The sequence below is a fragment of the Anomaloglossus baeobatrachus genome, chromosome 9 (assembly GCF_048569485.1).
Source record: "Anomaloglossus baeobatrachus isolate aAnoBae1 chromosome 9, aAnoBae1.hap1, whole genome shotgun sequence".
In the NCBI taxonomy this organism is placed as follows: Eukaryota; Metazoa; Chordata; class Amphibia; order Anura; family Aromobatidae; genus Anomaloglossus; species Anomaloglossus baeobatrachus.
This window is the reverse complement of record NC_134361.1, coordinates 125,018,275-125,044,747: the sequence shown is the minus strand read 5'-3', so window position 1 is coordinate 125,044,747 and position 26,473 is coordinate 125,018,275. Positions and strand designations below refer to the sequence as shown.

The 26,473-nt window shown below is 50.1% G+C and overlaps 1 protein-coding gene across 2 annotated transcripts in view; it reads left to right on the top strand.

The window, feature by feature from the left end:
- Positions 1–26,473, top strand: part of LOC142251311 (relaxin receptor 1-like) — a 1,991,578-nt gene that overhangs the window by 1,931,046 nt on the left and 34,059 nt on the right. For both annotated transcript variants that reach the window (XM_075323995.1, XM_075323994.1), the window contains one exon: positions 11,127–11,342. In XM_075323995.1, coding sequence (XP_075180110.1) covers positions 11,127–11,342 — 216 coding nt within the window. The remainder of the gene's footprint in view (positions 1–11,126; positions 11,343–26,473) is intronic.

The following is a 26,473-nucleotide window of genomic DNA, read 5'->3' as shown; positions in this document are numbered from 1 at the left end:
TGCTGGGAACCAATGTGATGGAGCACTGTATGAGTGATGTATTGGCCCTACTGCAGCAGCTGGCCGCCACGGCGGCGGGGAGCTGACAGAGAGCTGTGCAGCGTGAGATCCGAGCCTTGATGTACCGCCAGCATGCAAACTCAACAGGAGGAGAGATTGGTGGGGTGAGAGTGATGGATGCTGCTCCGTTGATTGTGCCCCCTAGGAGTGAGATGATGATTTGGTGTAGAGCAGCAGTAGGGCCTCAGGGGCGTGACTACCCTGCCATGATAGAGCCCATACCCTCCGAGCACTGGCCCACAGTAATGGCCGCCCGAGGGGTGGTAGACGTAAAGAAGGGGAGAGTGCCCGTGAGGGTGCTGAACTGTGGGGAGGAAGAAGTCAGGCTTCCCCGGTATGCTACCCTTGCCAAGCTGCTCACCCTGGATCCCCACACCATCCATGGGGCAGCTCCTCCAGTTTCCCCACCTGCTACCAGCACTCACCCGCCCCAAGGGGAGTTAGACGAGTGGCACCAACAGCTACACGTGGGCACTGACGATACCCCTACACATCACAAAGAAGGGGTATACAGGGTGGTACGGGAGTATGAGCAAGTTTTTAGCAAACATCCACTAGACTTCGGGCAGATCAAAGGGATCCAATACCACATCCCCACCGGTGAGCACCCCCCTATCAAAGAGAGGTACAGGCCTATTCTCCCTGCGCATTACCAATGTGCCAAAGACATGTTGAGGAACATGAAAGAGGCAGGGGTTATTAGGGACAGTTGTAGTCCCTGGGCCGCCCCGTTGGTACTGGTCAAGAAGAAGGATGGCACCATGCGGATGTGTGTGGATTACCGGAAGATTAACCAGATAACGCATAAAGATGCTTACCCACTGCCCCGTATTGAAGAGTCTTTGGCTGCACTGAGAAGTGCGAATTACTTCTCTACCCTTGACCTCACCAGCGGGTACTGGCAAGTGGCGGTGGCACCGGAGGACCGGGAGAAAACTGCCTTCACCACCCCAATGGGGCTCTGTGAATTCAATAGTATGCCGTTCGGGCTGTGCAACGCCCCTGGAACCTTCCAACGGCTGATAGAGTGCTGTCTGGGGCATCTAAACTTCGAAACCGTCCTGTTATACCTGGATGATGTGATTGTGTACTCCCAGACGTATGAAGACCATCTGGAGCACCTGGCAGAGGTGTTCGCGTCCCTCGCCAAATACGGGATGAAGTTGAAGCCCTCTAAGTGTCACTTGCTGAAACCCAGAGTGCAGTACCTGGGGCATGTGGTGGGTGCAGAAGGTGTCGCCCCCGACCCCGAGAAGATTACTGCCATCCAAGACTGGCCGAGACCAACCACAGTGAGAGAAGTAAGGCAGTTTCTGGGTCTGGTGGGGTACTACCGACGTTTCATCAAGGGGTATACGAAGATGGCTGCCCCCATGCAAGACCTCCTCGTGGGACAGACCAAAGGTGGTAGACCCATTGGAGCCCCACTGGTGTGGGAAGAAAGGCATGAGGAATCCTTCCGCCAGCTGAAAGCGGCCTTGACCGGAGAGGAGGTCCTAGCGTACCCTGATTACAGCCGCCCTTTCATCCTCTAAACTGATGCCAGCAATGTGGGTTTAGGGGCAGTCCTATCCCAGGTCCAGGACGGGAAGGAAAAAGTGATTGCTTATGCTAGTCGAAAGCTCCGGCCGACTGAAAGAAACCCTGAGAACTACAGCTCCTTCAAGCTCGAGCTCCTGGTGCTGGTATGGGCTATCACCGAGCGGTTCCACCACTACTTGGCCACAGCAAAATTCACCGCTTTCATGGATAACAATCCACTGACTCACCTGGACACGGCCAAGTTGGGCGCGTTGGAGCAGCGGTGTGTGGCCAGGCTAGCCAACTATGACTTCACAATCAAATACAGGGCCGGTCGTGTCAACATTAACCCCTTAAGGACGAAGCCAGTTTTGTCCTTAATGCCCAGGCCATTTTTTGCAATTCTGACCAGTGTCACTTTATGAGGTTATAACTCTGGAACGCTTCAACGGATCCCGGTGATTCTGACATTGTTTTTTCGTGACATATTGTACTTCATGATAGTTATAAATTTAGAACAATATTTTTTGCTTTTATTTGTGAAAAAATCGGAAATTTGATGAAAATTTTGAAAATTTTGCAATTTTCAAACTTTTAATTTTTATGCCCTTAACCCAGAGAGTTATGTCACACAAAACAGTTAATAAATAACATTTCCCACATGTCTACTTTACATTAGCGCAATTTCTGAAACAAAATGTTTTGGGGTTAGGAAGTTAGAAGGGGTCAAAGTTCATCTGCAATTTCCCATTTTTTCAACAAAATTCACAAAACCATTTTTTTAGGGACCACATCACATTTGAAGTGACTTTGAGAGGCCTAAGTGACAGAAAATACCTAAAAGTGACACCATTCTCAAAACAGCACCCCTCAAAGTACTCAAAACCACATCCAAGAAGTTTATTAACCCTTCAGGTGCTTCACAGGAACTAAAGCAAAGTGGAATGAAAAAAAGCAAAAAATAAAATTTTACCTAAAATGTTGCTCTACCCCAAATTTATTCACTTTTAGAAGAAATAACACAACAAAATGAACCCCAAAACTTGTTACCCACTTTCTTATGAACGCGCCAATACCCCACATGTGGTCAGAAACCTTTGTTTGGACAAATGGGAGGGCTCGGAACAGAAGGAGCAATATTTGAATTTTGGAAAGCAAATTTGGCTGAAATAGATTGCGGGCACCATGTTGCATTTACATGTCCGCTAAGGTACCTAAACAGCAGAAACCCCTCACAAGTGACACCATTTTGGAAACTAGACCCCTTAAGGCTTCTATCTAGGGGTATAGTGAGCATTTTGGATCCACAAGTACTTCACAGATTTTGATAACGTTACGTTGTCACATTGAAAATTTTCATTTTTTTCTCAAAAATGTTGCTTTAGCATCAATTTTTTCACTTTTTCAAGAGGTAATTCCAAAAATTTGACCCCAACGTTTGTTACCCACTTTTTTATGAGCGCGGTGATACCTCACTTGTGGTCTGAAACCTTTGTTTGGAGAAATGGGAGGGCTTGGAACGGAAGGAGCAATATTTGAATTTTGGAAAGGAAATTTGGCTGAAAAAGATTGCGGGCACCATGTCGCATTTGGAGGACCCCTAAGGTACGTAAACAGCAAAAAAACACCACAAGTGACCCCATATTGGAAACTAGGCCCCTCAAGGAATTTATCTTGATGTTTGGTGAGTACCCTGAACCTCCAGGTGCTTTACAGAAGTTTATAACGTTGAGCCATGAAAATAAAAAAATAAAATTTTACCACAAAATTGTTACTTCAACCAGGTAGCTTTTTTTTTTCACAAGGGTAACAGGAAATAAATCACCATGAAATTTATTGCGCAATTTCTCCTGAGTTTGTTGATATCTTGTATGTGGTGGAAATCAACTGTTTGGGCACACTACAGGGCTCAGAAGAGAAGGAGTGCAATTTGACTGCAAAATTGGCTGGAATCAATAGCGGACGCCATGTTGCATTAGGAGAGCCCCTGAGGTGCCTAAGCAGTGGAGGTCCCCCACAAGTGACCCCATTCTGGAAATAAGACCCCTCAAGGCTTTAATCTAGGTGTATATTGAGCATTTTGAATCCACGAATACTTCACAGAATTTGATAAGCTTAGGTTGCCATATTAAAATTTTCATTTTTTTCACAAAAATGTTGATTTAGCGACACATTTTTCACTTTTTCAAGAGGCAACAACAAAACGTGTACCCCACAGGTTGTTATCTAATTTCTTGTGAGCGCAGGGATACCCCACATGTGGCCAAAAACCTTTGTTTGGATAAATGGGAGGGCTTGGAATGGAAGGAGCACCATTTGAATTTTGGAAAAGTTGAAGTAAATTGCGCGCACCATGTCACATTAGCAGGGCCCCTTGGGTACCTATACATCAGAAACCCCCCACAAGTGACCTCATTTTGGAAACTGGACCCCTCAAGGATTTTATTCAGGAGTATAGTAAGCATTTTGAATCCACAGGTACTTCACAAAAATGTTGCTGTAGCAACAAATTTCTCACTGTTAAGGGGGCTTTACACGCTGCGACATCGCTAATGCGGAGTCGTTAGGGTCACGGAATTGGTGACGCACATCCGGCCGCATTAGCGATGTTGCTGCGTGTGACACCGATGAGCGATTTTGCATCGTTGCAAAAACGTGCAAAATCGCTCATCGGTGACATGGGGGTCCATTCTCGATTATCGTTACTGCAGCAGTAACGATGTAGTTCGTCGCTCCTGCGGCAGCACACATCGCTATGTGTGACGCCGCAGGAACGAGGAACCTCTCCTTACCTGCCTCCCGGCCGCTATGAGGAAGGAAGAAGGTGGGCGGGATGTTCTGGCCACTCATCTCCGCCCCTCCGCTTCTATTGGGCGGCCGCTCAGTGACGTCACTGTGACGCCACACGGACCGCCCCCTTAGAAAGGAGGCGGTTCGCCGGTCACAGCGACGTCGCCGGGCAGGTAAGTATGTGTGATGCGTCTGCGCGATGTTGTGCGGCACAGGCAGCGATTTGCCCGTGTCGCACAACAGATGGGGGCGGGTACCCACACTAGCGATATCGGGACCGATATCGCAGCGTGTAAAGTAGCCTTTAGGCTATGTGGCCATGATCCAGCGACACGGCGTCTAGTACACAGTGTCAGCCTCCTGCAGAAATGTGAGTGTTGTCCACGGGAGAACGCAGCTGCCCATGCCCACGATTTGGGTTCAGGCTGCTGTGGACTTTAGTTTTATTCTACCTGCAAAGAACACTCATCTCCGCAGCATAAATTGACATGCTGAGGCTCGGGAAGCTGCGGCACAGGTCGGTTTATGTTGCGGAGAAAAGAAACACAGTGGGCACGGGATTTCTAAAAATCCTTCCACTGTGCTTCTACTGCACAACGCAGCGTTATGGACGCAGGGAAAACACTCTGCGCCCAAAACGCTGCAAACCCTGATTGTGGGCACACAGCGTAAAATGCTACAGTGGATGAATGGATAGATGTCAAACATATATAACGTCCCACCCCCCTGCATATTCTAAGCTGGCGCCCTTTAGTGCCTTTCATGTGACACTAAAGGATGCCTAGCCTTGTATTTAGCCCAAAAAAAAAAAAAAAAATTAAAATAAATGACGTGGGGTCCCCCCTATTTTTGATAGCCAGCTAGGGTAAAGCAGACAGCTGTAGCCTGCAAACCACAGCTGACAGCTTCATCTTGTCTGGTGATCAATTTGGAGGGCTCCCCAAGCTGTTTTTTTTTTTTTAATTATTTATAAATAAATAATTAAAAAAAACAAACAAACGTGGGGTCCCCCCAAATTAGATCACCAGCCAAGGTGAAGCTGACAGCTGGGGTCTGGTATTTTCAGGATGGGAAGAGCCATGGTTATTGGACTCTTCCCAGCCTAAAAATAGCAGGCCACAGCCGCCCCAGAAGTGGCGCATCCATTAGATGCGCCAATTCTGGCGCTTCGCCCCAGCTCATCCCGCGCCCTGGTGCGTTGGCTAACGGGGTAATGAATGGGGTTGATACCAGGTGTGTAATGTCACCTGGCATCAAGCCCAGCAATTAGTTATGTCACGGCGTCTATCAGATACCCGACATAACTAATTGACAGTAATAAGAAAAAAAATTGACAACAAAAAAAAATTTATTTGAAAAAACACTCCCCAAAACATTCCCTGATTGACCAATTTATTGAAAAGAAAAAAAAAAATCCACTATAATCCATTTGGACGTCCCACGTCGCCTCTGGACCTTCTAGAATATGGGGGACATGTTCAGGGAACGTATCCCCCATTTTCTAGGAGGGCAGACCCTCCATTTGAGGAGAGTGGGTGCAAAAAGCTGCACCCACCCTCCCCGGGTCACAGCTGCACAGTGCTGAGCAGCATCAGCAGCCAGCGTCCTGAACACAGGAAGCTGTCATCTGCTCGGCACATGTGACCGGAGTCTGCAGAGAAGGAGGAGGGGGCCGCGGGGGATCAGCGCTCCGGTATGTATGACACCGGGGGACACCGGGGGACACCAGGGGGGGGGTGGGGGGGGACCCGGCAGGGCCTAGGGAACAGGTTTCTGTCGTATGTGTTATGGCACATACGACAGAAACCATAGGAACACTGTAAATGCGGCCGGCGCGCTGCTGTGCTCTCCGATGCGCGCGGCCATCTTGGATTTTCGGGAGGGGGTTGGGGGTCGGGGGGGGCACTTTGGGGATACCGAGGGACCGGAGGGAACCGGGAAAAAGATTTATCTCCCATCTGGCATGTTTGATCATGCCAGATGGGAGATAAATGATTTTTTACCGGCGCGGTCATTTACTATAACTTGATGATCGGTATACGGTGTATACCGGTCATCAGGTGAGCGGGGACCGGAAAAACCGGCCCGAATCATGATCTCCAGGGTCTCAGCTACCCCCGGCAGCTGAGACCCCGGAAATTTTCTGACTCTGGGGGGCGCTAGACCCTTTTTTCCGACCGCCGTTTTAAAACGGCAGAAAGGAATAAGTACCCTTTTTTAGTGCCGTTTTAAAACGTAACGCGGTCGTAATGGGGTTAATGCTGATGCACTCTCTCGGATGCCCCATTTGTCAGAAGAAGGGTGCGAAGATGACGACCTTGAAGAGATCGAGTTGCCTGCATTTCACCAGCCGCCAACTGAGAAGGTACATGTCCACCAACAACGGGCGAACCTGGACCCGCTGCCAAGTCAGGAGTGGCAGGAAGCTCAAAACCAGGCGCCCACTGTCCGCCTAGTCAAGACCCTGGTGGAGCGAGGCGCTGATGGAATAGACCATGCCGCCCCAGCTGAAGCCCAACGCTTGTGGAACGAACGGACACGGCTGTGTTTACACCAAGGGAAGTTGTACCGTGAGCTGATTAACCCGAAGACTCATGAGAAAATCTACCAGTTGGTGATTCCCCAGGCTAATGTACCCACCGTTCTACAAGCGTACCACGATGGTGCCGGACACTTCGGATGGAAGAAGCTGGAGATGCTGTTGAGAGAGCGGTTCTATTGGAGTGGGATGCGGGAGTCTGTGGAAGCCTGGTGTCGAGAGTGCGGTCCTTGCACGCTGAGGAGGAAGGACGAAGCTAGCCAGAAGGCGCCCCTACACCCGATCGTTACACATCAGCCGCTGGAGCTGGTCGCCTGGACCATGTAAAGCTCACCCCCAGCCGAAGTGGGTACACCTACGCTCTGACCATAGTAGATCATTATTCAAGGTTCATGGTGGTTGTTCCGGTCAAAGACCTAACTGGCCGTACTGCTGCTAGAGCGTTCCAAGCTTACTTCTGTCGACCACATGGATACCCTGAGAAGGTGCTTACTGACCAAGGCCCAGCCTTTGAAGCAGAGGTGTTCCATGAGTTCTGTCAGCTGTACGGCTGCAAGAAGATCCGGACCACGCCTTACCATGCCCAAACCAACGGTATGTGTGAGAAGATGAACCATTTGATCCTTGGCCTCCTCAAGACGTTGCCGCTAGAAGAGCGGAACCTGTGGCCGGAGAAGCTGCCTGACTTGGTCGATATGTACAACAATATCCCGTCCAGCTCAACAAAGTGCACCCCAGCATATCTGATGAGGGCTCGCCCCGGCCGACTACCGGTGGACCTGGAAATGTGACTGGAAGCCCCAGAAACACTCCCCTCGACGGCTGAATGGGACACCCGGCGGAGGGTGCAGTACCGACAGATTCAGGAATATGTGGAGAAGAATTTAAGTCGGAGTCGAGAACAACAGGAGCAGCGCTTCAACCAGAAGGCGTCTGCTGGCCCTTTCCAGCCTGGAGATGGGGTGTTGAAGCGGAAGAGGAAAACCCACAAGCTGGATGATCAATGGGAACAAACCCCATACGTCATACAGCCCACAGGATGGGAAGATGGGAAGGCCTACCAGATCAGTCGTGACCAAGGGGGCACTTTGGCCACGGTTTCCTGGGACCATCTGAAAAAGTGCCCACCAGCATTGAGGGCAACGGCTGAACTACCGGTTCCTCCACCAGCAGAGAAAGCAAAAGAGGTAATCCACACCGTGATGGGTGACTTCCCAGCGGACTGGCCTACACAGAATGGTGCGGTGATTCTTCCAGTGATACTATTCCCACAACCCGTGGATGAAGAAACGATGGAGGTGGTCAACCGTGAGCCAGAACCAGTGCCAGTGCCCAGGGATGAACCTGTGCCCAGCTCCCCTATGCCTCCGCCTGCCCCACACGATAACAGGGAAGAGAGACTGATTGTTCTCTCTCCCTCGCTGCCTGTCACCACTGATACCGGACCCCGGAGGTCCACCCGTCCCAACCTAGGTAGACCCCCACTCAGGTACAGGGAAACCGTTCTTTAGAAAAAAAAACAAAAAAAAAAAAAAAGGGGGGGAAAGTGTGTATGTGTTTGAAAGTTTTGAAAGTTATGAGAAAATGAAAATGATCACCGAAGTCTCATCTGATTGTCAGCAACCGTGATTGAATCGGCCGTTGCCGACACCGTTGTCCCCGAGGAGACCGTCTGAAGTTGCGTAAGGGACTCCTTACGGACAAGCCCGTGAACTTGCAGGGCAACCACAAACGTTAGTGGCTTGTAAATAATGTTTTGTTGCAGCTTACCGTTACCGCCTCCGGAGAGGCAGGTTGGAGGGAGGGCCCGCAGTGGAGCAGGCTGGGGCCCAGCCACCACAGGAACCGGTGGCTAACCTCTGGAGGGGAAGGACAGATCCCGCTCGGGTGACTTGGTTAAGGACTGGGGTCAAGGGGTGCTGCCTGTTTCTTAGGGGCAGCATCAGGGCCAGGTTACTTGGGTGGGAGAGCGCGGCAGCCGCAACCGTTACCGTAACGTTTAAGAAAAGTGCCTCCATTGTGGGATGATGTTTTTCTATTTGTATTGTGTTTTTATCTTTTTTTTCAGAAAAATAAAACCGGTGTTGGACGGGCAGCCCGCGGACGGTCTGCATTTTGCTAAGGGGGAATGTGACGCCCTGGGCAAGCCAGGGGTCACAGGTAATGACATCACACACCCTACACCCCGGATAGGTACACCAAAGCTAAACCAGAAATCCTTGTTGCCTTCCTCCAGGGGCTGATGTCCACGCCAGGGGGTGGGCCAGGCGGTTGGCTCCGCCCACCGAGGAGTTCACAGTCCTGAAGGCGGGAAAACCAGGCAGTTGAAGGGAGATAGAGTTTGAAGTGAGAGGGAAGTGGTAGAGGAGCAAGTGAGAGGAGTTGAAGTGAAGGAGAAAGTGACAGTTTGGAAAGCCTGAAGTTGGTCCGGGTGTGTGCCCCGGACTGAGACAGCAAGGTTAGCAGATGGTGGTGACTGTCTGCAGGAGAGGCTGATTGGAGGTTGCCGAAAGGACCGTGGACGGGTGGTGGCCCGGCGGTACCGGACCGGTATACAAGGAGAAGCCAGCACCATTGGCAGGGGCCTTTCGGATCACGGCAAGGCTAGGAGTCGCCGTGAATTTGCCAAATCCGTCAGTGAAGGGGACCTCCGGGTCTCCCAACAACAAAGTCCCGATTGAAGGCAACAGTCCAACCGTAGGAGAGAGACACCGCCACCGCCAAGGCACCAGTTTCTCAGGGCCAGCGCCTGCGGGCACAGAGGGGCTCCTCCGGCCCATATCCAAGTCGGGGAGCGGTTTACCGGTGGGAACCCATCGCTACCAACATTACACTAGGTGCAGGGACAGAGACCGTCACCGCCAACTACCGGGGAGAAGCAACAGCAGCCGTCCGTGGGAACCGTCTTTCCAGCCGTGTGTTTTACCGAGAACTGTGTCAACGTCTCAGGCTGAGTGAGTAACAGCGCTGCCCCCGCGACCCTGCACCTCACCAGGCCCCACACCTGGCCTGCCATCCATCCCTACCCCATCACCGGGCCCCGGGACAACCAACCCCCTACCCACAGAGGGGAGAACTAACTTCTAGCTGCTCCATACCATCACTCCCGGGATCCCCATACAGAGCAGCGGTGGTGTCCACACAATCACCACAACCGTGGGTGGCGTCACGGACAATAAATCCCCAAAACCAATCCCCTTTTCACTCACGGGCGAGGAGCGCCGCTCGAGTCCCCGGGATCCGGCCCATCGCTCGAGCCACCGAGCAGCAGAGGCCGCAGCAGCAGCGGCAGCCGGATACGAGCAGTGGGAGAGCGCGGCGTCCCCTCCTCCGCCCGCGACACATAGACTATTACTTAAAGAAAAAATTCTGAACAAGGCCCCATTCAGTTGTTTTCCATTCTACAGCATTTTCAATACTACAGATAGTGATGGTAAAAACACTAGGAAATGCCATACCTTTCAGATGAACAACCCCTGCTATTCATTGTCTTACTTTTCCTGCATCACCATTGAGTTAGATAATGTTTTCTTTGCCAATTAACTTAGAATGTTGTTTTCTGTTAGGCAAGAAACAGTGGAACATGGGAGATAGAAATTGTTGTTAGAGCACGTCTCTTTACTCTAAAGAATTCCATATTCTAATAGCCTACAATTCTCTCTTGACTTGTTATTTTAGTGATTAATTGCAATTACCACATGAAATAGTTATGGAGCATCTATTCTTAGAAGTCTACATTATGCTGTTCCTTACTGCAAATTCTGAATAAATTCATGAGTGGTTGTTACCTTTGGAGGTGGGGGTGTCCCTGCCATTCTCAGGCAGCCAGCTGATACCATATTGTGTATAGACTCACCGCTTTGACAGGGTGAACAGAGTCCCCCAACTATCAATTTATTTATACATTCTAGGAGACATAACATACAGTATGTCTTGTTCTATAAGGGAATACAATTAGTTTAATAGCTGAGACGTGACTACAATGTTTAAAATAAAAAGAAAATGCTTTGAAAGATAATTAAAAAGAACCCCTTGTTTAATTATGAGTATTATGCAAAATGGTTCCCCACTGCTTTCTACAAGTATGTTTACATATTTCCTCCTTGGGGGGAAGGTGAGGACAAACTGAGAAAGTTATAGCATTTTACTTTATAAATTGTTTGTAATAGTCATCATGGTGCCAAGACACTAATGCTTCTGTTTTCTTTCTTGCCAGGGCTGAATTTGTTGGCCTTTGTCACAATCGTCTTTTCCTACAGCAGCATGTTTTACTCTATTCACAAGACAGGTGCCAAAACAGCAGAGCGCAGCGTACTCTCAAGAGAGGTGACCATAGCCAAGAGGTTCTTCTTCATTGTGTTCACCGATGCCCTTTGCTGGATTCCAATATTTTTACTGAAGGCTGTTTCTCTCACAAAGGCAGAGATTCCAGGTAAGATCATGATATTATTCAGACAGATTGAAAAAAATGAATACAAATAGAGTATACTAGATGCTGGCCCGATTCTAACGCATCGGGTATTCTAGATATGTGCCCCCATCGTGGTATAGGCAGGATCCTTGTATATGCAGCATCCTGGTCTGTTTCCCATCCTGGTATAGTCTCCATCCTTGTATGGCCCTCATCCTGCTATGTGGGCTGATGCTTTGATGTGGCCACATGCTGGTTTGTGCCCCCATCGTGGTGCAGCCACCATCCTGACATGTGCCCCCATGCTGGTCTGTGTGCGCAATCTGGTGTAGGCAGCCTCCCGGTATAGGCACCATCCAGAATGTTTCCTAAGGTGTCCCATGTACCTGTCCGCCGGCTGCTCACTCCTGTGCGGCGTCCGCTCCGCTTTTCCACTGTGGCTGGCGGTGAGTTGCAGGCTGTGGCGTTGGGAGGTGTGGGTTGGCCTGGTATGTGGGCTGATACTGTAATGTTGCCCCATGCTGGTATGTACCCCCATCGTGGTGTAGCCACCATCCTGACATGTGCCCCCATCATGGTATAGGTAGGATCCTTGTGTTTGCAGCATCCTGGTCTGTGTCCAATCCGGGTATAGTCTCCATCCTTGTATGGACCCCATCCTGGTATGTGGGTTGATGCTAGTATGTGGCCCCATGCTGGTATGTGCCCCCATCGTGGTGCAACCACCATCTCCTGACTTGTGCGCCCATCCTGTTTTGTGTGCGCAATCTGGTGTAAGCAGCCTCCCGGTATAGGCACCATCCAGAATGATTCTTAAGGTGTCCCTTGTACCTGTCTGCCGGCTGCTCGCTCCTGTGCAGCGTCCGCTCCGCTTTTCCACTGTGGCCGGCGGTGAGTTGCCGGCTGTGGCGTTGGGAGGTGTGGGTTAAGAAACAAATGGGGACAGCACCACTTTGAATAAATAGATTACGGAAGTGTGCTCCAACCCATAAATAGAACTTAGAACACAACACATGGGAAAGAGTGGGCACAACTACACCAAACATGTACTGAAAAATCCAGAATAATGGAATGAAGCAAGAGGAGTACTTTGTTGCATGCAAAAAGTGTGAAAACATTTATTAATAACACAGAGAAATATTATTAAGAAAATTTAAAACTGGGAAAGATCAAAGGGGTGATCCACCCATGAACAGATTAGCACATCACCACTAAAACTTCATGAAATAATGCAGATGGAGCAAATCACATAGGCTCAAAAATAACAGTACCAGAGAACAGTATACAGCAATACATAGTCACCAAATGTAGGACTAACATAAATATGGTACAGATCAAAGAGAGCCAATACAATACCAGATGAGTAAATAATGAGAGAGGAAGTGATCTTTCCCAGTTTTAAGTGTTCTTAATAATATTTCTCTGTGTTATTAATAAACTTTTTCACACTTTTTGCATGCAACAAGGGACTCCTCTTGCTTCATTCCATTATTCTGGATTTTCCAGTACATGTTTGGGGAGGTGTGGGTTGGCCTGCTATGTGGGCTGATGCTATGATGTAGCCCCATGCTGGTATGTGCCCCCATCGTGGTGTAGCCATGATCCTGACATGCGCCCCCATGGGTAGGGTGGTATAGGTAGGATCCTTGTGTATGCAGCATCCTGGTCTGTGTCCCATCCGGGTATAGTCTCCATCCTTGTATGGCCCCCATCCTGGTATGTGCGTTGATGCTGGTATGTGGCCCCATCCTGGTATGTGGCCCCATCGTGGTATAGGCAGGATCCTTGTGTATGCAGCATCCTGGTCTGTGTCCCATCCTGGTGTAGTCTCCATCCTTGTATGGCCCCCATCCTGGTATGTGGGTGTCTGTTTGATATGTGTCTGTGAGCGGTGTTTGATATGAGCGGGGATGTGTGCATGGTGGTTTGTGTATGCCGGTGTGTGTGTATGTGTGTTTGTGTTGGGCTGTGTGGAAGTAGTGGTGTGTGTGTGTGTGTGGCTTCATTTCCCGCTGGCCATGAATAGTAATGATTGGCTCATGAGCACTCAAGGATGCAGCTCTCCCAATAACCACGTATGAATGCAGGGGAAGCACATGGCTACTTAAATATTAACATTGCAGTGAATGAAAGTAGCCGCTCATGAATAGTAATGCACAGCTCATGAATAGTAATGAGCGGCTCCTTAACATTCACAGCAGTGTTAATCTTTAAGTAGCTATGTGCTTCCCCTGCATTTATCGTTGGTTAGCGGGAGAGCTGCGTCCCGGAGTGCTGGGTTCCTAGTGTGCCGCAGCTGCGTCTCCTCCGGTTCCCGTCCCTTTGTGTGTCTCTGTGACGCGGTGAAGCCCTGCAATGCCGCAGCTGCGTCTCCTCCTGTCCCTGTCCCTCTGTGTGTCTCTGTGGCACAGGGAAGCCCTGCGATGATGCAGCTGTGTCTCCTCCGGTGTCTCTGTGGCATAGTTAAGTCACTGACCTGTGCTTTGGGGCCTCCTGTGGGTCGGGGCTTAAGGGCGCTTTCACACTTGCGTTGAACGACATCCATTACAATCCCCTGCCTTGAGGAATTACGATAACCGTTGCAGGAATCCGCTTATTCCCCATAGGCTTCTATTAAGGGCGGATTGCAACTGGTGGTCTTGTGTTGCATCCGTCCCATGGCGCATGTTACGGTTGCTGCGAGCACTGGAGACTATGTCCAGATTTCTTGCTACTGCACATGTGCGAGCGCTGGAGACTAAGTCCAGATTTCTTGCTACTGCACATGTGCGAGCGCTGGAGACTAAGTCCAGATTTCTTGCTACTGCACATGTGCGAGCGCCGGAGACTAAGTCCTATCTTGGAGCCATTGCACATGTGCGGGTGACATCATCGCTGACATGAGGTCACATGTCTCTGACACCTTCTATGCCGATTGGTCGCTGGTCATGTGCTTGTGACGCCTTGCTCGGTGATAGGCCAGCATGACGTCACTCCTGTCGTTCTGGCAGTGGATTGGCTCTGGTGTCCTCCATCTTGGATGAGGCACAGAGTCTATATAAGACCCCGACACACGCCCAATGGCGCTCAGTCCTCTTGGTTCATGCATAAGAGTAGACGCTCTGTGCGCGTTCCTCTAGGCATTCCTCTGTCTATGCTAGGTGAGCGCTACCGGCAGGGTAGCGTTCTTATACCTTACAGCTTCGGCTGCTGTCCGTATCCTTACCTCTTAGGGGAGCGGACATAGGCAGGTGCCTGAGGCACATGGTCTGGCTGGGCCTTGTGATTCGACTCGTAGGTGGACGTTGCCGCTAGGGTAACGTTCCTTATACTGCGTCTGGCAGTTGTTCGTATCCTCGCACACTAGGGGAGCGAACAGAGGTAGGAGCTTTGTGCGGCTTACGCTGCTGTTCGTCTCTTTTGCACCACTAGAAGAGCGGACCTAGGTAGGTGCCATTTCGCACACATTGCCTTTGTCTCTGTGATTATTAACAGAGATCATTCCACACACCCTCCAAGTAAGGGAGGAATTGCTTTACTTACTTATTATATCCTTCTATGAGTTAACAGAGGTATTGCACTCTGCCATAGTCTGCAGCAAAGTCTTTGCACGGTGGACCCTGACTGTCTGATACTCCTTTAGGTTATTATCAGACAGCCCCCCGTAACATTAGGACTGAGCCAAGGGTCTGGCAGTTATGGCAGAATATCAGCAGTTACACCGTTACATACAAGTACTTGAGTCACGGCTCAAGAGTATAGAGGATAAACCTCAGACCATGGTGACAGCTGCACATGATCCTCGACTTGCTCTGCCAAACAGATATTCTGGCGATGCCAGATCATGTCGTGGTTTCATTAGTCAGTGTCAGATACACCTAGAGGTCAACTCTTCTCGCTTCTCTACGGAGAGGTCCAGAGTAGGCTTTATCATCTCCTTACTTCAGGACAAAGCCTTAGAATGGGCGACTCCCCTATGGGAGCGCTCTGATGTGGTTACTCTGAGACATCAAGACTTTCTTGATGCTCTTAAGGCGGTATTCATGGGTCCGCAGGTTACCCATGATGCGGCCCTGAGACTGTTAGATCTATCTCAGGGTTCGTTATCCACTAGTTCTTATGCCATTGCTTTTAGAACTCTTGTGGCAGAACTAGATTGGCCAGAGAAGGTGTTGATTCCTATCTTCTGGAGAGGGTTGGCAGGCTATGTCAAGGATGCTCTTGCTGCTCGTGAGGTCCCTGCTTCTCTGGAGGACTTGATCACAGTAGCAACGAGGATCGATGTACGCCATAAGGAACGTAGACTCGAGGTCTCTTCCTCACGCCCTAAGCATCGGGCTAATCCAGTTGTTGAGGGTCCACTACCATCTTCCTCAGCATCTGAAACATCTCCCACTCCTATGGAGTTAGGTCATACGTCCTCCAGACTACGCAAGTCTGGTCCTCCTATATGTTACGTATGTCGTCAGGCTGGGCACTATGCCAACAAGTGTCCTAGTCGTCAGGGAAACTCCCTGGCCTAGTAACCATTAGAGGGGGGTTACTAGAGACGTCTTCTGCACCCTCTAAGTGTTGTATCCCAGGTCAGCTCTCGTTATCTGAGAATACATGGCCTATTATGGCTTTTGTGGATTCCGGAGCTGACGGGACTTTTGTGTTTTCAGGATTTGTAAAGGGACACAATATTCCCTCTATCATGTTAGAGGCGCCTATTCCTGTCCGTGTTGTTAATGGAACTATGTTGTCTGACTCCATTACATTGAGGACAGTTCCCTTGCGCCTTTCCCTGTCTCAGGGTCACATAGAGGAGATTTCTTTTCTTGTTTTGCCTGAGGGAATAGACGACGTCCTTCTGGGTCTCCCATGGCTTCGGACTCATGCTCCTCACATTGACTGGGAGTCTGACAGCATTATTAGTTGAGGTTCTTCGACAGGTAAATCCTGTAGTCTACCAATTGAAGTTACCCGTCCATCTTAGGATTCATGACAAATTCCATGTCTCACTGCTAAAGCCGGCTATTTTACCTCACACTCGTGAAGTGCACTCTCCTGCCTCTGATTCCTCTCGCTCTAGCTATGAGGTACGAGCCATAGTTGGTTCTAAGATGGTTAGAGGGCGCAGGTTCTTCTTGATAGATTGGGAGGGCTATGGCCCGGAACATCGCTCTTGGGAGCCTGAGGAGGCTGTCCATGCTCCCGACTTAGTTGCCGATTACCTGCGTCGCCGGGAGGGGGGCCCTTGAGGGGGAGGTACTGTTACGGTTGCTGCGAGCACTGGAGACTATGTCCAGATTTCTTGCTACTGCACATGTGCGAGCGCTGGAGACTAAGTCCAGATTTCTTGCTACTGCACATGTGCGAGCGCCGGAGACTAAGTCCTATCTTGGAGCCATTGCACATGTGCGGGTGACATCATCGCTGACATGAGGTCACATGTCTCTGACACCTTCTATGCCGATTGGTCGCTGGTCATGTGCTTGTGACGCCTTGCTCGGTGATAGGCCAGCATGACGTCACTCCTGTCGTTCTGGCAGCGGATTGGCTCTGGTGTCCTCCATCTTGGATGAGGCACAGAGTCTATATAAGACCCTGACACACGCCGCATGGCGCTCAGTCCTCTTGGTTCATGCATAAGAGTAGACGCTCTGTGCGTGTTCCTCTAGGCATTCCTCTGTCTATGCTAGGTGAGCGCTACCGGCAGGGTAGCGTTCTTATACCTTACAGCTTCGGCTGCTGTCCGTATCCTTACCTCTTAGGGGAGCGGACATAGGCAGGTGCCTGAGGCACATGGTCTGGCTGGGCCTTGTGATTCGACTCGTAGGTGGACGTTGCCGCTAGGGTAACGTTCCTTATACTGCGTCTGGCAGTTGTTCGTATCCTCGCACACTAGGGGAGCGAACAGAGGTAGGAGCTTTGTGCGGCTTACGCTGCTGTTCGTCTCTTTTGCACCACTAGAAGAGCGGACCTAGGCAGGTGCCATATCTAGTGGTTCGTGTCCTTGCACACTAGTGGAGCGAACGCAGGTAGGAGCTTTGCGCGGCTTACGCTGCTGTTCGTCTCTTTTGCACCACTAGAAGAGCGGACCTAGGTAGGTGCCATTTCGCACACATTGCCTTTGTCTCTGTGATTATTAACAGAGATCATTCCACACACCCTCCAAGTAAGGGAGGAATTGCTTTACTTACTTATTATATCCTTCTATGAGTTAACAGAGGTATTGCACTCTGCCATAGTCTGCAGCAAAGTCTTCTACTGTCTGATACTCCTTTAGGTTATTATCAGACAGCCCCCCGTAACAGCGCATCAGTTGTTTTGTCAGTGACAGTCAGTGCCCATCGGGCAAAAGGAACGCTGAATGTAGCGTTTTTTGTTGTTGTAAAAAAAAAAACGCACTCCGCAGGATTCTGTCAGGATCCATTAAGAGGTATAATGAATGTGTATGGTGCTTCATGGCGACGGATTCCAGTGCAGGATTCCGCCACGTTTTACTGAGCATGCTCAACATGTCCAGCAGAACGTTCTAAATCGTTAGAAGCACTCCTGGTCTCTCTGTCTTTCTCTCTGTCTGTCGGTCTCTCTCTCTCGTTCTCTATCTCTCTGTCTCTGTCAATGTCAGTCTCTCGCGCTCTCTGTCAGTCTGTCTCTCCCTCTCTCTCATACTCACCGATCACTGGCGCAGCTCTGCACGACTGTCACACTGCTCTGGAGGCTTTTCCTCTTTTGAAAATGCCGGCCGCTCATTATTCCATCTCATATTCCCTGCTTCCCCCGCCCACTGGCGCCTATGATTAATTGCAGTCAGACACGCCCCCACGCTGAGTGACAGCTGTCTCACTGCAACCAATCACAGCCGCCGATGGGCGGGTCTGTATCATGCAGTACAATGAATAAATAATTTTAAAAAAATGGTGTGCGGTCCCCCCAATTTTGTTACCAGCTAAGATAAAGCCGCACGGCTGAAGGCTGGTATTTTCAGGATGGGGAGCCCCATGTTATGGGGAGCACCTTAGCCTAAAAATATCAGCCAGCAGCCTCCCGGAACTGCCGCATCCATTAGATGCGACAGTCTCGGGACTCCACCCGGCTCATCCCGAATTGCCCTGGTGCGGTGGCAATCGGGTTAATAAGGAGTTAATGGCAGCCCGAAGCTGGCACTAAGTTTTAGGTTAATCATGGCAGGCTTTTATGAGACCCCCCCATGATTAACCTGTAAGTGAAAGTAAATAGAGATAAGCGATGTTCGAGGCTCGCCAATTTCATGTTCGAGTGATTTTAGGGGGTGTTCGAGTCATTCGACGAACTTGAACAATTTGGTAAAACTTCGGTAGTTCAAGTTATGTTCGAGAACGGTTCGATCAACAAAAAGCGTAGCTAGTTACTAGCTGGCTTCTCACTGTAATAGTGTGAGTCAATGTGAATCATGATATCAAAATTCAGTGTATAGTGTGCGGGGGGGACGGGGTTTAGATCAGTGCTGCTGCTGAGTGCTGAAAGAATGCCGATCGCCATTTCTTTTCCTAACCGCGCATACAGTGGGGCGGGCCAGGCTGTCAGCCAATCACAGACACACACACAGCAAAGTGGATTTTTGCCAGACAAGCAAGGGCATGTGTCATAGGCTATGCATGTCACATGTCTTTGCTCTATCAGATCCGGCCATTTACTCCGTCGCCACCATTATCTCTCTGCTGCAGGTGGGTGACATTCACCACTCCCGCTCCCGTTGCCGTTGTTGCTGTGTGCGCTATAGACATACAGTGCAATCTACACAGCGCTTTAGGGATTAGTGACTACTTGTAATTTTAGCCCTTTTCAGGGCTGCATTATAGCCATTCATAGGCATTGTTGCTAGGCAGGTCTGTGCCAACGCTATGCATGTCTTTAGATAACAGTGTCTGGCTACATCAGCTCAGGCAATTCCTTGCTGCAGTTTTTCATTGGCAGGGCTAGAAACTGAGGCTTCTTTTGCTGTCCTGCTACCTACAGAACCTGTGCATTCTACACACCTGCCCATTTTTGCTATGCAATTTTAATAGCAAACAGTGCTGACACTTAGGGGCACTTTGCACACTACGACATCGCAGGTGCGATGTCGGTGGAGTCAAATTCGAAAGTGATGCACTTCCAGTGTCGCTCTCGACATCGTAGTGTGTAAATCGTTTTAACTAGGTTACCGAGCGCAAAAGCATCGGTATCGTATGATCGGTGTAGTGTCGGTCATTTTCAGTATTTTGGCTGCAGCTACGGTACGATGCTGTTCCTCGTTCCTGCAGCAGCACACATCACTATGTATAAAGTCGCAGGAGCGAGGAACATCTCCTACCTGCGTCCCGTCTGCAATGCGGAAGGAAAGAGGTAGGCGGGATGTTTATGTCCCGCTCATCTCCGCCCCTCCGCTTTTGTTGGCTGCCTGCCGTGTGACGTCGCTGTGACGCCACACGACCCTCCCCCTTAAGAAGGAGGCAGGTCGCCGGCCAGAGCGACGTCGCAGGGAAGGCAAGTGAATGTGAAGTTGCCGTAGCGATAATCACAAAATATCGTAGCTGCGACGGGGGCGGGTGACTATCGCGCTCTGCATCGCAGCATCGGCTTGCAATGTCGTAGTGTGCAAAGGGCCCCTTACTGGCATACTAAAAGTGTCTGGGATACTAACTTAGTGTTCCTCTGGTGCCAAGCAAGGTATACCACCTCTGCATTCTACACATCTGCCCATTTTTGCTACGCAATTTTAATAGCAAACAGCGCTGACATTTTGTGGCATACTAAAAGTGTCTGGGATACTAACTTAGTGTTCCTTTGCTGTCCAGCTACCTACAGCACCTATGCATTCTACACACCTGACCATTTCTGCAACACAATTTTAATTTCAAAAAGTGCTGACACTTTTAGGCGGGCTTTGCACGTTGTGACATCGCAAGCCGATGCTGCGATGTCGCACGCGATAGTCCCCGCCCCCGTTGCAGGTAGGATATCTTGTGATAGCTGGCGTAGCAAAAATTATCGCTACGCCAGCTTCACATGCACTCACCTGCCCTGCGACCGTCACCCCGCCTCCTTCCTAAGGGGGTGGGTCATGCGGCGTAATAGCGATGTCACACGGCAGGCGGCCAATAGCGGCAGAGGGGCGGAGATGAGCAGGATGTAAACATCCCGCCCACCTCCTTCCTTCCGCATATCCTACGGAAGCCGCGGTGACGCCGGTAGGAGATGTTCCTCGCTCCTGCGACTTCACACACAGCGATGTGTGCTGCCGCAGGAGCGAGGAACAACATCGAACGGTCGCGTCAGCGTAATTATGGATTACGCCGACACTGCACCGATGATACGATTACGACGATTTTGCGCTCGTTAATCGTATCATCTAGGCTTTACACACTTCGATGTCGCATGCGATGCCGGATGTGCGTCACTTTCAATTTGACCACACCAACATCGCACCTGCGATGTCGTAGTGTGCAAAGCCCGCCTTAGGGGCATAGTAAAATTAGGGTTCCTGTCCTGTCAAGCAAGGAACACCACATGTGCATTCTACACTCCCCTCCATTTCTGCTACACAATTTTTAACTGCAGGTAGTCGAGGCAATCTGTGACGACGGTGCAGGCGTGGATATAATGTTGCCTTCATCCAAAGGTGGTTCTCTTGATGTCTGAGAGAGCTCAACACCAGCAGCTGTTTCCACTTCAAAAACAACTGACGACCTGGCAATCACACTGCCTGTAGCGGGTAAAGGGGTGGAAGGTCAGCGTCAAAAAACATGTGTGACTGCTGTCCCCACATTCACAGAGGATGAAGAACACGCAGATGCACTTGATAGGGCACACGGTGCTTGCACAGCCCCGCTAGGCCGCATTGTAGCACAATGAAATTCCCATTACGACTTATGATTAATTTAAATTAGTGTACAGGGTGGGTTCCCCGGTATACAGCAAAACCACACACTAGGAAAAGGACTCTAGGCAGTTGGGTTGATAAATCATTGTTTAACTTTCCAAAAACAAACAATAAGAACCATGCATAAAACTGAAAGAATAGAAGAATCTATTCACAATTCCAAAAGCCTACACCCCTATGCTGCGATACTCGTAATGGCAATTTATACCCCCTGCTCACCAACTTTTGCCTAACCGAGGAACTGTCTAAACAGTTGCCTACTACCTGGTAATCCCTCTGCGTAGCAGGAGTAAATGTGTGTGTGTGCGAACACGACTTAAGGCCCCTTTACACACTGCAACATCGCAAACGACATCGCTGTAACGTCACCGGTTTTGTGACGTAATAGCGACCTCCCCAGCGACATTGCAGTGTGTGAAACACATCAGCGACCTGGCCCCTGCTGTGAGGTTGCTGATCACTATACATCTCTCAGGACCATTCTTTGGTCCTTTGTTTCCCGCTGTGCAGCATGATCGCTAGAAAGTCTCAGTGTGTAAAGGGGCCTTTACAGCGACTTCGTTAGCGACTTCCCTTTCAAAAAGCTGCTTTACAACGTCCGAAATGACTAGCTATGTCTTTCTGCAGGTGCGTATCGCTGTTGCGTCGTTTTCCAGGTATGCCTGTTTGACAGCTCACCAGCGACTCACCAGAGACTTTGTAGTGATCCCAGCCAGGTTGGGATCGCTGGTGGGATCGCTAAAAAGTCTGTGTATAAAGGGGCCTTTACCAGTGTCGCATCACAAGAGTTTACAACTTATCTACCTTAACACAGACAAAACCCATTACCCCCCATGAATACCCTTGTTAGCTGAAGCTTCACAGATAAGGCAGATGATAACAGTGCGAAGGCAAACCACACAGCTCTGCAACACAGTCCTGGAAATCTTGTAAAACAACAGTCCATGCAAACATGTGTCACTGTTAAGGCCCCGTCACACTAAGCAACATCGCTAGCAACATCGCTGCTAACGAACAACTTTTGTGACGTTGCTAGCGATGTTGCTTAGTGTGACATCCAGCAACAACCTGGCCCCTGCTGTGAGGTCGTTGGTTGTTGCTGAATGTCCTGGGCCATTTTTTAGTTGTTGCTGTCCTGCTGTGAAGCACAGATCGCTGTGTGTGACAGCGAGACAGCAACAACTAAATGTGCAGGCAGCAGGAGCCGGCTTCTGCAGAGGCTGGTAACCAATGTAAACATCGGGTAACCAAGAAGCCCTGTCCTTGGTTACCCGATATTTACCTTTGATACCAGCCTCCGCCGCTCTCACTGCCTGTGCTGCCGGCTCCTGCTCTGTGCACATGTAGCTGCAGCACACATCGGGTTAATTAACCCGATGTGTGCTGTAACTAGGAGAGCAAGGAGCCAGCGCTAAGCATTGTGCGCTGCTCCCTGCTCTGTGCACATTTAGCTGCAGCACACATCGGGTAATTAACCCGATGTGTGCTGTAACTAGGAGAGCAGGGAGCCAGCGCTCAGTGTGCGCTGCTCCCTGCTCTCTGCACGTGCGGTGGTAACCAAGGTAAATATCGGGTTGGTTACCCGATATTTACCTTAGTTACCAAGCGCAGCATCTTCCACGCAGCGCTGGGGGCTTGTCACTGGTTGCTGGTGAGCTCACCAGCAACTCGTGTAGCCACGCTCCAGCGATCCCTGCCAGGTCAGGTTGCTGGTGGGATCGCTGGAGCGTCGCAGTGTGACATCTCACCAGCAACCTCCTAGCAACTTACCAGCGATCCCTATCGTTGTTGGGATCGCTGGTAAGTTGCTTAGTGTGACGGTACCTTTACTCTATGCTTTTAACTGTAACTGACAAATTGACAGAGCAAAGGCATCAAGTCTTATTGTCTATATAGTCAGCCGAAGCAGAACAGATTTGTGTTTTGCAAAGAAAACAAAGTGTTGCGTGCACGCATTACTCTCTGGTCCCAGCGTACCATACCCGGGTACTGTGGTGTTCAGTTTCCATAAATACAGAGTTTACGATCCTCTCCCGGTAAACAGTATAGACTTTTCCGGAAGAATGTCGGTCTCCGGCACAGGATGCTGCTCACTGGCGTTACGGTCCTCCTCACCAAACTCCAACATGAGTCCCCTCTCAATTCACCAAAGTATTTCCGCGGTGGCTCCTTGCTGAAACGCACACCTTTAGCTTTTCCTTCACTTCACAGACAGCACCTCCTCCGCTCTCCAAGTCCACAGCCGAAGACCGTTTTCCTATTGCTATATTGACCAAACTGTCAAAGGCAGATGCAAAAACACAGCAGCCCCTTGTGGGTAGTCTGCAACAATGCATGCAATGAACGGCAAGTAAGCATGTTGCATTCACAGTGGATAAAGCTCATCAATACACCCTCACGCTATCACTTCATATCCATGTGACAGTTCATGGACGAAGTACTCAACGTAGTGAGTTTTTGGACTCTACTTAGAGATTGGTGACAAATCTTTCAAATGATATGACTTGGGTGATCTTTTGCGATGTAAAATAAGCCCCAGGCTAGGCACGGCTTGCAGCCCATGCGACCTGCAGAGCCACCACTGCTTCTGCTCAGAGGCAGAGTTGTGGCTGGGAAATCAGTTGTTGACGTGCTTCCAGTACTTTGTCTCTGTCCAGGAAGACGCAATGTTACCTCGTCATCAGTAGCATCCTCCTCCACTTCCTCTGCTGACCTTATCGACTGACTGACTTTGGTTTGACAGTAAGTGGGGTCTCCAACCTCATCATCACCCTGTGTGTTTTCACTCCCCTTGTCCTGACTCCTCTGAGCCAACCTTTTCCTGCCCTGACCGAATAGTAAAGTTGTCGTTCCAATCAGGTATCTGAGTCTCATCAGCATGTTCCCCATTGTCTTCACCAGGATGATTTACAGTTTGGGAATGAGGGTGTACATTATGATCAGCACCTTCATCGGGTCCTGTATCCAGCTTACAAAGCTTCTGGGCATCAGTGCAGATCATTTCCTTGTCTGTACTCCCTGCAGCTTCTGAGCAGACCTCTGATTCCCAGGCTATTGTGTGACTGAACAGCTCTGCAGACTCAACCATCTCTGTTACCCCATACTCAGCTGGGCTGGTGGAAACTTGTGAGCTGTTTGGAAGCAAGTGTGATTGGGTTGACACCACAGAGGAATGGGGTATTTGGGATATTGAAGTTGAGGTGGAGGAGAGGCCACTTGATGGAGCACTGGTATCCATTGAAGCACCTGCTCTTTTGTTGCCTCATCTACATTTGGTAGCGATGGTCGTGTCCCTGAAAAAAGGGATCATATCAGATTATCCAAGGGAAGAAGTACACCTCTTATTTTGGCTGGTAGTTGGTGTTACGAATCGGTGCCACCGTAGACTAAAGCAGCCAGCTGCGGTTCCAGTTGCGCCCAGGCATCAGCTGCCATTTTTGTCTGTCACTCGGGTCGTCCAGCTGGCTGCTTCCTCAACCATGTCTAAGTATGGAGAGACGGCTAGTGTGCATGCGTGTGCTGATTTACCCCAGACACAGCCTAAGTACAGTGTTTCGCATAGTGAGCATGCTCAGCTTGACTGTGCCATTCTTGAGGTTAAGTCCTCAGTTTGTGCCACTGTGCATTCTCCCACAATTATTGCGAAAAGCCTCTTTGCACAGGTACTTGGACTCCGTGCCGTGTCTAAGTCCTGTGTTGGGCCTACAGAACATGCAGAAGCTGATAGTCTGTTTTCTGAGACTGTTTTCAGGAAAATGAGCATGCTCAGGCACTTACTGCATCAGAGGCTAGGTCCATAAAGGAACTCAATGGTCATGTCCGTGAGGTGTCATTACATTATAGTCCAGAGAGCATCATGTGTCCCGATGATGTGGCCACTCCGGACTGGCTCACAGAGGCCCGCCCCTATGATTTGGCACCTCATCATTGTTAGTCAGATGATGACTGGTGAAGTGTTTGGGGCGTGGCTGTCATGAGGTCATCATTGAAGTGGCGGTTATGGATAGGCCGCCAGTTATGTCACTGATGACGTGGTACTCTGCTTTTGGTTCATTGAGGTGCATTGTGGTCCAACCTGGGTTGGGGCGGACCCAGGTTAGAAACGGGGCGGGAGACAACAAGGATGTGCGTAGTCTTCTATTATGCTCAGACAGAGCACACCTCCATGTGTTGAACCCATTGTGGCTTCAGGCCAGAGGTAGGCAGGGATAGGGCGTCGGTGCAGGACACCACCACACTTGGTAACACAGAACGGTTAATAACAGGTCCTGTCCTACCAGTCCTGCTACTGCAGCACAGTGGCATTAACTGGGCTGCTGCTGCGCCTGCTGTCCACAGGTGTGCCCCCTACGCACATGGACAGCGTACCCAATGGCCCTTGTGTTGTTAACAGGGAGTTCCTGGGCTGGGTGGGTGTGTGGACCCTGTGACGCTAACAGGGTTCCCAGTCTCCAGATCCGATTGTCGTCTAACTCGGTTCAGGCTATTATTTGTTTCAGAGCCACCCAGCTCAGTATCCTCCACCTAACCTTGGGGTTGCCAGCATCTCCTTTTCTATCTAGGAGCACAGTGGACCCCGACTGGTGATTGGGATATATACCACCTTATCCAAATCAGCCAGTCCCCCCGTAACAGATGGTGTTTCTTCAGCAGATGTTACTGTTGCTTAACCACCAAACCCACGGACACAAACTTTTTTCCCCTTTACAACACACTTGTTCCCCTTTCCACCAGCATATGGCCTTTTTCCACTCATTTTGTATATGACCAAATTTGCAACTCTGCAGGCTAACGTATTGCATAGTCATAACGTATTGCAGCAGGGCTCGCCGGTGCTGCCACAGGCGCTGCAACATGTGCAGATTCAACTTCCTGCGTGTTGGCAAATCACATTGCAGGAGGTGAACAAGCAGACCAAAAGACTTCTGGAGCGATGCAAGTTGTTCAGCTGCTGGGTGTGAACGGTGGAAGTGAGCACATAGCGAGCGTACCCTCTGCAGAAGGCCATGTAGGCCGGGATAGTGGTTTAAAAATTGCTGGACAACCAGGTTGAACACGTCAGCCATACAAGGCACATGTCTCACATTGCCCTGGCGAAGGGCCGTACCCAGGTTTTCATCATTGTCGCACACAGCTGTTAAGTCACCTCCGGAGTCCGCCCCAGCAACTTGTACTCCGATCGCCAGGTGACACAGTGTTCCTTTCGTAGATAGTGGTGTTGATGGGAGAGGAGGCAATGCCAGCGGCGTCGGTGGCCACAGGTTCCGCACAGCCACTGGGC